Source organism: Opisthocomus hoazin, chromosome 6 (genome assembly GCF_030867145.1).
Source record: "Opisthocomus hoazin isolate bOpiHoa1 chromosome 6, bOpiHoa1.hap1, whole genome shotgun sequence".
NCBI classification, from domain to species: domain Eukaryota; kingdom Metazoa; phylum Chordata; class Aves; order Opisthocomiformes; family Opisthocomidae; genus Opisthocomus; species Opisthocomus hoazin.
Genome location: NC_134419.1, coordinates 80791119 through 80805032, shown reverse-complemented (window position 1 = coordinate 80805032; position 13914 = coordinate 80791119). Strand labels below are relative to the sequence as shown.

The following is a 13914-nucleotide window of genomic DNA, read 5'->3' as shown; positions in this document are numbered from 1 at the left end:
CAATGTTGAAACTTTTTTTTTGAAAAATTAAAAAATTAATACATTCAATTAATAGTGACAAATTATCAATATGTATTTTCTTCTATGCATTTGAATACAATGTGAAAATAAATTTTGGCTGAAGTTATCATAAATCTTTATGGAATACAGCATATTTTTCACATAGGGCATAGCAGTGAGTCTACATTTCTTAACTCTGCCTGCTATTTTTGGCTGCCAATAATAATTATGGTGATGTCTGTCATATGATGACTCTATAACAAAGTTGGTTTTGAATTCATACATTTAAAATAATAAAATGGCTGTATTAAAAATGTTAAGAAAAATCAGCTATATTCGTATCAACATTTAGTATGGTCTCTTTATATATAGAATATGGACCTAGTAAGTTGGAAATTAATATTTTGTTCCTATCTTTTTATTTTATTCTGTTTATAAAATTGGAATTTCTTAGTGATATATGGAATTTACATTCATTGTATTGTTGCTGTGGTTTTTTAATGTTGAAACTGTAATAGTTCAGAGTTCACAATGTAATTAAAAATAAATACATAAAATCCCTCATTTTAAGGACACAATAAAGGAAGGAAGACTTCCTTAATGCAAATGGAGGTTTTCAAACATAGGTATTATTACCTTGTCATCTAAATTAATGTCCTTAATAATGTTTACCTGCAAAAAAAAAAATCTGTTAAATTGAATTTTTTATTTCTGCTTAGAATAATAATGAAGCACAAAATCCTATGGCAAGAATTCTTGTTGGTCTAGAAATGTATTCATGTAACAGCTTGGGCCTCATGGATTTCACTCTTCCTAGCTTATCGCAGGTATTTAGTTTTGTTATATTACTTCTTGAGTTTTCAGAAATTGCATAGTGTAAATGTGATTTCAGTTTTGGATGGGGGCAAAATTAATTTTGAAACTTCTATTGTACCGTTATTTCCTTTAAAACTTTCCAAGAGATTGAATAGTTATAAAGGTAGAAGATTTTTGTGACTGAATATTTTCATTTATCCAAAACCCAGATAGCATTAGAATACCAGTATTAGAATTATTCCCATGTTGCTTTGGAGCGCGGACACTGTAAAATATGCAGCCAATTTCAGAAAAATGCAGTTACTTAGAAGAACTTATCTGTAAGGAAGATTCACTAAAAGAGAATTGGTTCTGTTTTAACCACAGCTGGGACAGATATATTTCCCCATTTAGCTAGGAACCTGGTCACATTGCCTAGCTCTTTTGTAGAAGTCCTTCTTTCTAGAGACTGGGATCTGGGTCCTTATAAATATATAGGTATCTAACTCTAGTTTGTCTACAGATTTATGTGAAATATTATGAGTTAGCTTTCGCTGTTGCTTCACTGGCTTAGTTTTGGAGAGGAGTATTGTAGTATCCTCATTTTGACCAATATATTAACAACTCCCATTGTCTTAAAGAGATGGCACTTCCTGACTGACGCGTGCAGAAGCAGGGAAGACGTTTAGATCCTATAATGAAACTACATATGAAACACTGTTGCTGTAAAACCAGTTCTATCTCCCATTCTTACCTTTGGCATAGCTAATGGGCTCTGAATTTTGAAAGTCCTGTAGCGCTGTTTTTCAGAAGAGGACTGAGGACACGTAATAAGTCTGGGCAGCTACTGCTGATCAAAAGACGTGCACGCTTAAAGCTGGATTTACGTACTCTATTATAATACTTACTACAGGGTGAACGATGCTTCTCTTTTGTATATTTTGATTGTTCTTTTAACTCTTTGGTTTTCTGAATTGCTTTATCATGTACTTGTTCTACATCGTGGTGGGTTGTATGGAAGGCACAGCTGTAAGCATGTAAGTGCTATAGAAAAGAGTGTGATGGAAACCTGAGATTTAAACTCTGTTTTGTCTTTTTTATTTTTTGTTTCCAGTTAGTGAAATTGGCTTTAGAATGCAGTTGGTCAGATTCCTTAGTGGAACTGCAGACACTAACACGACTTACATATTTTGCTTATGTATCACATGACTATGAAATAGTGATGACTTGTTCCAAAAGGATCTTGCAATCAGATGAGAATCTTTTCCACAATAGAGATATTAAGAAATATGAAATGTAAGTACATGGAATTTTGCATGGTACTGTGGTATACTTGAACTAAGTTTTGAAGAAGGATATAGGGTAAATGCATCTGATCACATAACTAAAAATTAAAGAATCTTTTTCACAAAGAAACTGTCCGGTTAGAGATGAAAGCAGAATTTTCCTACTTCTGCTGATTCTGTTGTTAGCAGTTAACGTAAGTACTGCAGATGATGTTTAGATCTGCAGCGTAGCCTGAGTAAAAGGCAGTGAGAGATCCAGATTGTGGCTCTGGACCCAGTTCAGGAAGATAGATGAATTTTTTTGATCTAAGTGAGTCAATGGGTCATGTATACATGCGTTTGAGTGTCTTATTGGGGAGCACTGCTTTTCTGAAATGGTCTCTGGCAATCATGGTCTTTTCACACTTTTACGATTTCGAAGCAGAAAGTACCTTATTCTAGTTGTTCTGCTGATGCAAATTGCTTCCAATGCTGAGCTGGCTCTAATACATAAAGGGTCTACACAGTTCATGGAACAAGATGAAGCTGTGAGAGATAATAGGTGACAGCAGCTTCTATATTCCGAGCTCTGCTTACGGTCTTTATTACCACCTATGCATATGGGTGCAAAAGGACTGTAACTCATTTCTTTGAAGGCCAGTGTCTGACTTAACTGTTAATTTAAAACTGTGATCTCAAAGAAGAAAAAGAAAAAAAAGGTTTCATATATAAACAGATCTGTTGATCGAGTTCTTTATAATGAAAAGGTGATATCCTTTGATCCTTCTGGTTTTTTTTTGTATAATTATCTCCAACAACAGAATGTAAATTTATCAGAATGGAAAAGAATCAAGTCCATTTAATAACAATTTTTTGGAATATAGGAAGTTTGAAATAAACATGTGAAAAACTTGGAATAGAATTTATTGTTCATTTTTGTCTCTGAAGAATAATTTCCCTTTTAAAAAAATATTCTGCTCCAGTTCATGGTTGTTTGCTGCATGGGGAAAAAACATGTATAACCAAATAAGGTATCTTAATATGAAATGTATAGTTTCAGAACGTTACAGAAATTGAGAAAATACTTGCTGCATATCTAGCAATCTGCAAACTAATGAATGAGGAAATGTTTGATTCTTTGACGAAGAACTGTAGTCGTGGACTGTCAATGCTGTTTCCAGAGAAATGGAAGATAAACTTAGTCTTCCCATGGTAAAGCATTTGGGCTAATACTTTGTTTGATGTACAATAGTGAATAATTGGGAGAACACCCCAAATATGTTTTCTCCCCATGCTAAACGTAGATAATATTTTTTTAAAATCTGATTTCACAGTTATTTTCATTAGGCCTGTGAAAAACTTACTTTATTTCTGATATCTTTTCACAAAATGTTCAATTTTTCAAATATTTTCTGATTTTAAAAGAGAAGTCAGTAGAACCATTTGTAACTTCCAAAGCTAGGGACATCTATTTAGTAACAACTTGAAAGTATCATTAATAGGAACTGGTATGTTCTTAGACCGTAAGACTAGCACTGCTTGAATTATTTGCCTTTATTCAGGCCTGGTAACAGAGTGAGACAAGAAATGTTAAGCACTGCTGCCTGTATACAAGGAAAGAGTATAACGGAACATTTGTCTGGAACAAAAGACTCGCGGGTAGCAGCATCAAAAGCCTTTGTTCAGAGTGCCAGGTATGTTTTGTTTTGAGAGAAGACTAATATAAAACAGACCTAAAATTTTATTTACAGGTTTGAGGAGCAACATCTTCTCTCTTAAGACTGATAAAAATCAAAGTATTTGCAAGTTGAAATGCTTAACAAAGGATTTGACAGATTTTTACGGCTTAGTAAATTTATCAAGTACCATATCTTCCACATAGCTGATCTTGTAACGTCATAGGATCATAGGAAAATCTGGCTGGAAGGGACCTCAGAAGGGCTCTAGTCTAAGCTTCTGCTCAAAGCAGGGGCCAGTCCAAGGTTTTATCCAATCTGGTCTTGAAAACCTGCAGGAATGGAGACTGCACAACATCTGTGAGTAACCTGCTTGACTGCTTGACTGTACTCATGGGGGAAAGGTTTCTGCTTATATCCACTCTGAGCCTTGCTTATTTCAATTTATGCCTGTTCTTGCTTGTACTGCCATCCACTGTGAAGAGCCTGGCTGCTGCTTCTCAGTAACTTTGTTAGGTTATTAAAAAGCTGCTCATTAGGTCCCCCAAAGCCAACTCTTCTCCACACTGAACTAGCGGTGTACTCTCAGCCTCCTCTCTCGAGGCAAGTGCTCCAGTCCCTGGATCATCTTGGTGGCCCTCCACTGAGTTCGTTGAAGTTTGTCCATGTCTGGTTTATGCTGGGTGGGTTATAACTGGATGCAGTAGTCTAGATGTGGTCTAAAGAGTGCTGACTAGAGGGTGATAATCGATTCCCTCAGTCTAATCTGTTCTTGTTAATACAGCCCAGGATGCTGTTGGCTGTTGTTGCCAGAGCACACTGCTGGCTGGTTTTCGGCTTGCTGTCCACCAAGACCCCCATGTCCTTTTCAGTAGAACTACCCCTCAGCCAGTCAGTCCTCAACCTCTACTGTTGCAGAGCATCATATTAATATTATGAACTGTATGTCATGAACCCAAAGTGGAAAGATTGCTTTAAATAATGAATAGGCAGGAGAAGGTGGTACATGTATGATGGATGACTTCAGTATGAATTCTTTGCAATTTGGAAGAAATAAATTAATGAGCAAAATTATGCAATTAGACCTCTTAAAAGATGAACATGTGATGGCTGATGTGAGGCTGTTAATGTTATAGTACTTTCTTCCTTCCATTGATCGTTAAAAGAGTGATGCGTAAAGTTAGACTAGCCAGTGTAACAGAACTCTAAAGTGATGTCATGTTGTGGATAAATGTGTATATTTTTAAATGCGTGTGTTATGAAAGCACTTTTTCAGGAAGGAGTGAGCATATATATGTAGCTCAACATGTTCCAAAAGGGAGACAGAAAGTCTTCAGCAAAAAACAGGCCTTAATACATCTAGTGTTAAGACAGAAGGTATGTGAGCATATGGACTCTAAAAATCATAAAACTGTGGGAGAAAATGACAAAGGTCACCAGATTCAAAAACTAAAAATAGTGAAACTATTCAATGGGTAATTGTTTAATACCAATCCATAATTTTTAGCTTTTGCTCACTCATATGAGTACTGTGTTTAATCACAATCTGGAGAATTATCAAATCTTGTTAAGTCAAAGTAACATTTGAATGGAATATGCTCAAAACAATTTGAATGCAGCTAGAGGCATTCAGGGTATGTGGTACTTGTCTACTGGTACTTCTGCTGAATGTATGAAGGTGCTTTGTATACAAAAATGGGAAGTGTCTTTTGTATGAAGCTCATATGCTAACCCCTTGTTGCTGAGATTATATGTGGTGTTGCCTAGATGTTTGTAGAAGTAAAATCCTGTATTTTGGCTAGAGTGGGATTGTTTTCCTTCATTAAGCTGCACTTCACTTTCTTCAGGTATGCAGGTGAAGCTGGAAATTATTCCCTTGTAATGCTTGCAGCTAGACACTTTTGGAATATATGTTTACCTTTACTACGTTCTCCACATGACAGAGAGCAGTTTAGAGAACCTACTGAAATAATTCTTAAGAATATAATTAAAGCAGAATCTAAAAATAAACAGGTAAGAATATCTAATAGGCATTGTTAATTGTGCTTGTGTTTAGTGATTGGTACTGATGATAAAGAAGAATTTTGGTTTGCTCTGAAGCTCTGGGTGCATACTTCAAGATACCGTTCCTAAGAGGGGAAGGTGACTTGCTTGTAAACACATATATTGTTTCTTACCTGCATTCGCATAGCACGCATTCACACATACAATCACATACTCTATTTATCCATTCGGTGGTTCTTCTGATTTTAGGCGATTGTCAGACTTGCAACAATTTTCTTCAAAATAATTTGCTGTCTGAAGGCCTGTAGTGTTTCACTTTCTGAAGCTTACAGAAGGGAATGTTTAGGAAATATGTGAAAGAAAATACAGAAGAAAATCTTGTTGCTTTTTGAAAGGATGACAATAGATCTTGAAACACAAACTAAGGAAAAAAAATGTAACTAAATTAAGGTTCCGTACACCTACAGATTCCAATTTCTCTTCTGCCTGCAAAAAGTGGTTATAACTTTGCATATCTTCAATTTTTTGACAGACTATTGAGCACTTTGGCAGTAGGAATCAGTTATAATTCAAACTCTGCTGGGAGTCGGTGATAAAATCATATACTTGTTGATTATGAACAGCATATGTAAACTGAAAAAGTCGTCCCTTTGGAATAATGTGTAGGTGATGTGTATCAAATATCTCGCCATATGAAATTTCTTCTGCACACTGAGACACCCCTACACATTCACAACTTTGCTTACTTCAAAATTCCCCAGAGCTGATCCATTTCTCTTTCTAGATTTGATGTACATGTGAGTGAAGCTCATGTGACTTTTCCTGTGCGTTTCCATAGGCACAGTTTGAGTTAGAGCTTCAAGGGTTTATCAATAACTCATGCATTCAAACTCAGTGGTACCACTATGAGTCTGCATCTCAGATCATCAAGTAGTGTAGTACAAGAATAGGAAACTGAGTTTTTCTTTCTCCTCAAGCCACGTATAAATCGCAGATAATCAAGAGTTGGTGACTGGTTGTCTTTATTCTGGGTGTGTAGGAGACAGCTGATGAGTACATTGTGTACTTAGAAGCACAGTGGAGATTGTAAACTTAATGAAACTTTGACAGTGTTTGGATATAGAACAGTAATTGCCCATAGGCATGGTTCTAAAGGTTTAGTTATTTGCAGAGAAGATATGGTTTTCCAATAAAAAGGAATACTTCATTATTTTGACCTACAGAGGTCCCTTCCAACCCCTACCATTCTGTGATTCTGTGATTCGGTGGTTATGTATTTATGGTTAACTCACGATGACAGCATAGTTTGAGTGAACCCCTATTAAGGTGTATTAAAAAGCAAGACATTAATGTAGATAATGAAAGTGTACAGTTATAGATGTCTGAAAATTTTAGTAATTCTTGTGAGTTAGACTATATAGTAACTTTTGATACTAGTTAGAAAAAAGATATTTCCTGTGAACAGAGCATTCCATATTTGATTTAGGGCTATGAGGATAGTGAGGGGACTGGAACATCTCTCCTACGAGGAGAGGCTGAGGGAACTGGGCTTGTTCAGCCTGAAGAAGAGAAGGCTGCGAGGGGACCTTATAAATGCTTTCAAATACCTGAAGGGTGGGTGTCAGGAGGATGGGGCCAAACTCTTTCCAGTGGTGCCCAGCAACAGGACAAGGGGCAATGGGCACAAACTGAAGCACAGGAAGTTCTGTCTGAACACGAGGAAGAGCTTCTTCCCTCTGAGGGTGACAGAGCACTGGAACAGGCTGCCCAGGGAGGTTGTGGAGTCCCCTTCTCTGGAGATATTCAAGACCCGCCTGGACAAGGTCCTCTGCGGCCTACTGTAGGTGACCCTGCTTCGGCAGGAGGGTTGGACTAGATGACCCACAGAGGTCCCTTCCAACCCCTAACATTCTGTGATTCTGTGATTGTGTGATTTTTTCCAGAGTTACCGAAGAATTTTATGTACTGTAGTAACCATTGTAAGGGGCAGGAACTGGTCTCTAGTGATCCTTGATCAGGCTAATTGTAGGCAATTTTTAAATGCAATTACATCTGGAGAAGCATATACCGGAAGATAATTTAGTTTATTTAGTTCAGCAAGGCAATGGTTCTCTTACTTCATATGTACCAGCCTGAAAACCACCCTTCTCTTCTCCAGGCTGAACAACCCCAACTCCCTCAGCCTTTCCTCACAGGGGAGGTGTTCCAGCCCTCTGACCATTTTCATGGCTCTCCTCTGGACCCGCTCTAGCAGGTCTGTGTGTTTCTGGTACTGAACATCCCAGAACTGGATGTAGGACTCCAGGTGGGGGCTAACTAGAGCAGAGTAGAGGGGCAGAATCAGCTCTGTTGACCTGTGGGCCACACTGCTTTTAATGCAGCCCAGGATATGACTGGCTTTTTGGGCTGCAAGTGCACATTGCCAGCTCACGTCCAGTTTTTCATCCACCAGTTTCCGTAAATCCTTCACTGCAGGGCTGCTCTCAATCCCTTCATCCCCTAGTCCACACTGATACTGCGGATTGCCCTGACCCAGGTGCAGGACCTTGCACTTGGCCTTTTTGAACTCAGGAGATTTGCACAGGCCCACTCATCAAGCCTGTCAGGGTCCCTCTGGATGACATTCTTTTGCTCTAGTGAATAAATGACACCACTCAGCTTGGTGTCATCAGCAAATTTTGCGAGAGTGCACTTAATCCCATTGTCTATGTCACTGATGAAGATATTAAACAGTATTGGTCCCAGTATGGACCCTTGAGGGATGCCACTGATTTCCAGTTGGACATTGAGCCATTGACTGTATTTCTTTGGGTGCGGCCATCCAGCTACTTCCTTATCCATCTAACAGTCCGTCCATCAAACCTATAACTCTACAATTTAGCAGCAAGAAGCTTGTGGGGGACCATATCAAAGGCCTTACAGAAATCCAGATAGATGATGTCCATAGCTTTCCCTGGTCCACTGATGCAGTCACTCCATCGTAGAAGGCCACTAGATGAGTCAGACTTTGTGCCTTCATGGAAATAAATGCTGATTTGACCAAATGTGGTGCTAATGTACTGATTACCCACAGGTTGTAGCTACAGCTCACGTAATTTATTAGCATAGTCCTTTATGTACTCAGCAGTCAGTATATCAGTAGAACTGTATGTGGATCTGTTTGTGAAACAAGAGATTTTTATCTCTGAAGTTGCAAAACTGCTGTAGAGGGAAGGGAAACAGTTATCATGTCTCTCACCTTTGGGTGAGAATTGTGATGGTCAAATTTTCACAGGTAAAGCCAACTAAGCGAAATTGGACAAGAGACAGTAAGGCATCTTTTAAAAATGATCTGAAAGTAGTTTGAAAAAATAGGCTGTTACTCATTTTTTGACCAGAGAGGTTGTGGAGTCTCTGCTTGGAGTACTCAGAAGATGACTGAACAAGGCCCAGAGCAATCTGCTGTGTTTCAGCCTGCTTTGAGCCAGGGGTATAGACAAGAGAGCTCCAGAGGGTCCCTCCCAACCTCAACTAATCTGTGATTCTCTGACAGAGTACTTCAAGATTTCATGTTATTTAATCAGTGTAACTGATTGAACATTACTGAGTCTGATTATTACTCTATTGGTTTTGTGTTATAAACTCATTCTGGAGAAATGGCTGTGGTTTTTATCTCCTACACAAGTAGCTATTGAAGTAACAGGTTAATAGTTTGTATTAACCATATTAATTGGTTTACAAATTAAACAGAAGTACAGTGATACTTAGACATATGCTAACCAAAACATAAACGGTGCTTTTTTCTTTTTTTTTGTTCGTTTTAGGAGAAGAAAGATACATTGCCTTTGCATCAGTGGATCACAAGGGATTTTCAAAGTATTGGGTTGTCAGTTGAATGCTTTCTTCCAGGCATGTTATTCCTTCTTTTGGTCTGGTAATAAAAGAAAAATTGCAGTATTTTCTAATATCATTATTCTAATTCTGCAGTATATTAATAAAACATTTGAATATACTTTGAAGGTGCTGAGGAAGATCTGACGTTAAGAACCTCCTTATATGGGTTATTATTCCACATATATGCTGATAAAGCTGATTGGGAGACAGCACTAAAAGTCCTGGATGAAGCTATTCAAGCTTTGCCTCAGACAAGACACAGGCTGTAAGTTGGTTGACTTATTTTTGTTAAAGTAAGCATCCCGATTCATAAGAAGTATAAAACTCGGAGTAATTTGTGGGTTTTTTTGCATAGGGAAAATACTATTTATTACTTTTTGCCAGCCTGTCAGTTCTTACAGCAGAAAACACTGTTGTGTCTTTTCAGTGAAAGACATACATTCATAGTGCTTCTTGTCTTTAATCTGTTCATAATATTTGTAAATTTCATTTTTTTAGAACTTGTATACAAGTAGTAGCTTAGTTTTCCAAGAAAACAGGCGCATGAAATGTGGCTATATAGCAGAAACTTCAGTTTCCCTAGATGTAAACCCATTTATGTTAAATGGGAACTAGATTATCTAGGGTACTGTTTACATAGTCTTAATCTGAGTTCAAAGATTTATACCCTTTTATGTCAGCTTATGAACTTTACATCTCTGTACTATACTGATATGAACTATATCTATCCTATGTGTATCTACCCTACTCACAAAGTTACTTTACAGGTACAGATGGAAGTAATTTGCAATTTTTTTGGTCTTCTAGCCTGATATTTAAACACATGGCTACAGTGAAGGCAGGACTGGGATGCAATTTTATGATGGACATTCAGAAATTCAGAGATGAAAGTGAAGATTATGTGTCACATATGTGGCATCATTTGGTAACAGTCTCCAGAAGTGTTGTTGGACAGCTAAGCTGTTTTCAAAATGCAATCATTGTTTTACAGGTTTGTCGGTTTTTGCTATATGTTCAAATGCTGGTGGAATGATGTTTCTCAAGTCATTCATGTGATTGCAGGTTCTGTGAAGTATATAACTGAACAGGTAGGAAGGCCATGTACGTGACCATTACTTTTTATAACATTGAAATTACTTTTCAGTTGGAAAACTGTGTATGGCTGAATCTTGGTATCCAGTAAACGTGCAGTTGAGTCTTGTCAAAGAAAAATGTCGAAGAGTAGCCAATTGCAAGAAGTTTTGATAAAGCAAAGAATAAACTGGTAGAGTTTCTGTTACATTCCATTTAGCGTAACTCTGATTCTGTGATGCCAATAAAACTGCTTGCTGTCACATTATTGGTTTTTTGCTTCTGTTAAGACAATAGTGAACTTTTGAATATCATTTCAATGGTTTACATCACCAAATATAAATGAACTCTTCCTTTATCACTTCTATAGAAACAAGAAAATGAATGGCAGAAAGTTGATTATCTGATGGAATTTGCTGAATGGCTATATTGTAACCAGTTTCCCCTCAATGATGTTATTAAACCTCTGGACTGGGCGGTAGATCTGTTGCTGCATATGAAATTTTCTATGCAGTCCTCACAAGAAGAAGGTATGTAAAAGGTGTACGTCCTTCAGGGGAATTTCTCAGCTTCAAATACAAGAGACATTTTTAATTTGCAACTTAGTTCCCACGAAGAATGGCACCAGCTTGGCTGTACTTTCTCCAGTATTCACTGTCATTTGTTCAAGGCTAGCTTAAATATATCTGTGAATTCTGCTTAAGTGGCTGAAATAAATAAGTTAGACCATCTCTCCCACAGATTAATTTTCGAGAAGACTATAGTTAAAGTGTGCTTCCTGTGGATTTCATTTCTGTGCCAGACTTACATCGTTTAATATACAGAACTGTTACATTATTCATTGAAAACATAGTACAAGTAGCATGTATCACCATAAGAAGAATATCTTCGGTAGATGGATTTCCATTTTTCTGGGTTTTTTGCAAAAATATTTTCATCTTCAATTCAGCAATTTTAACTTTTGAATACATTTTTAAAGTACTGTCACTGCGAGCATTTTATTTGTTTTTCAACAGGAAAAAATACTATACCAAAATTTTCACCTACAGAAAATTTGAAGATGGACATTGGAGCAAATGATACCAAGCCCCAAATTAATTTGGAAGATTTGAGTAATATTAAACAATTGGAAGCTTTGTTTAGAGCACAGACATTAATGGCTGTAATTTCTGGAAATGGTTCTCCTTTTCATGAGCAGCACTGTTTGATGGCATATGCTTGTATTGTCCGTATCTGGCAGGTGAGATTGAGATTATATTATATTATAATGTGGTCAGTATATCTCAAATTATCTTGTGGAATTATGGTGCTAGCTATTCATCTGATGTTTTAACTACGTCTTCAGAATTTCCAATTTTAGTATAGTTAGTATATTTTCTCAGTTTTAAGGATTAAACGAGAGATTTGTTTCTGTCAGGAAAGTAGAGAAGAAGCATTAAGGATAAAAGCAATGGCCCATTGTTTATCTGGAGTACCTTCAGATGTTTTGTGCAAAAGGTTCTAAAACTTTGTATTTTTAATTTGGTAAAGCATCTTAGTGGCAGAATACTGTTCCTCAGAACTGTCAGCAATGTCTTCAGCATGTAATTACAGATAGACCTTCACTTAGTTTGAATCAAAGTGGCTGTTATTTGAATGAAAGAAATTGTGTGACATAGTTAAATTAAAATCAGATGTTGATTCATTTTTTTTAAGTTTTGAGAAAAAATATAAACAGGCAGTGTTGATTCGAAGATCTGATAATAACCTGACAGTAAATGTGTACTATTAAGCAGGTGTTCTTTATTATGGCACCGGGCACACGGGGATCTCTCCTCCAAACATGTGTGCCAAAACCCCTTTCATTTCAGGTTAAATACAACTACAATATGCATAGTAATCATTTTCCAAGAAGGAGTATACATATTCATTATATTTCCAAGAGCTCACGAATATATTCAAATTGTCCTTTACGCAGGCATATTACAGCTCCCGGGTGGTCTCTGGTGGTCTTTTGTCATTACTTCGTCTCTTTCAGTAGTCTTTCTCATTTGCCCGTTAGTTACCTCTGGAGTGCTGCGCATGCTCGGTTTGTTCTGTCTTGTTGCAAAACTGCAAAGCTGTTTTTTGCTGGTTCTTGGTCTCAGCTCCTGCTCTTATCACTGCCTTGTCCTTGCTAAGTTTGCCAATCTGTAGGGACAGCTTGCAACTTCCACACAGGTGCTTTGTTAAAACTAAAACTAGAAAATACCCTTGAAGATACTTTGTTAAAGTTTCATGTTTCTTTTTATTCCTTCTATGAGTGTTTACCGATTATTATTCTCTAGTGACTTTTTTATTATTATAATATCTCAGATCAAATAAATCTGTTTCATTTCTCATTGATATGAGTACCTAATTTAAATGGCTTTGGAGGATCATAGCACAAATCATAGGAAAACAACTATACATTAAATATGAGTGAATCTTTGAATGGACTAAATCTATACTTGGTAATAGTAATGCCACAAATCAATATAGAAACAGTGCTATAGAAGGGACATATCAACTAGATTGGTGAGCTATAGCTTGTGCAAAATTTTATTCCAATTAGCTGTGAAAGCCTGTAATTTGTTACTTCTGTGGTAATTAAGATCAAATTTTTATTGTGAAATCAGTTTAGACTCTAACATTTGATGGAAGACAGGAATTTGAAAAATAAAATGAATATTTATGTTTTCAGATTTTATATAAGCATGATTTTTAATATTCTGAACTTGACTGAGTGTCTTACTAGAGAAAAAAATATCTGAAAGAACTGCTAGTGTTCGCATAAACTATTACAAATAAAAAAATCAAGAGTTAATGGAGCTGTCAGTGCCAGTTGTAGGACATTGACAGTAATTGTAGGAACTCATATTTACAGCTGACCCGTACTGTGAGAAAAAAAATAATCATGTGGCATTAAAGGAATGAATGTACTACAGGACAGCTTAACCTTGTTTTGGAGTTACAAAGTAAAGTAGACTTGACTGCAGATGTCCATTTTGAAAGCAGACTCTCAAGTGTTAGGACTCCATAAATAATTCAGTAGACTACATTAAAATGTGCTCTGAAAAACTGAATAATCCAAGCCAAATCAGCTGCCTTTGACATTTTAAAGACATGTTATCTTTAATTTGAAATTTTCACAAGTTATGCAGCATCCAGGTTTATTTTTTGTTCATATTTTGTGTTCTAATCTTATCCCTCCAGCAAAATATATTAATCTT

General features: G+C 36.7%; 1 protein-coding gene across 1 annotated transcript in view; it reads left to right on the top strand.

Annotated features, from left to right (window-relative positions):
• Positions 1–13914, top strand: part of CFAP46 (cilia and flagella associated protein 46) — an 87125-nt gene that overhangs the window by 36069 nt on the left and 37142 nt on the right. The window contains exons 21-29 of the mRNA XM_075424007.1: positions 720–827; positions 1910–2091; positions 3623–3754; positions 5584–5749; positions 9544–9628; positions 9740–9878; positions 10421–10604; positions 11055–11214; positions 11701–11924. Of these exons, the coding sequence (XP_075280122.1) occupies positions 720–827; positions 1910–2091; positions 3623–3754; positions 5584–5749; positions 9544–9628; positions 9740–9878; positions 10421–10604; positions 11055–11214; positions 11701–11924 (1380 nt within the window). The remainder of the gene's footprint in view (positions 1–719; positions 828–1909; positions 2092–3622; positions 3755–5583; positions 5750–9543; positions 9629–9739; positions 9879–10420; positions 10605–11054; positions 11215–11700; positions 11925–13914) is intronic.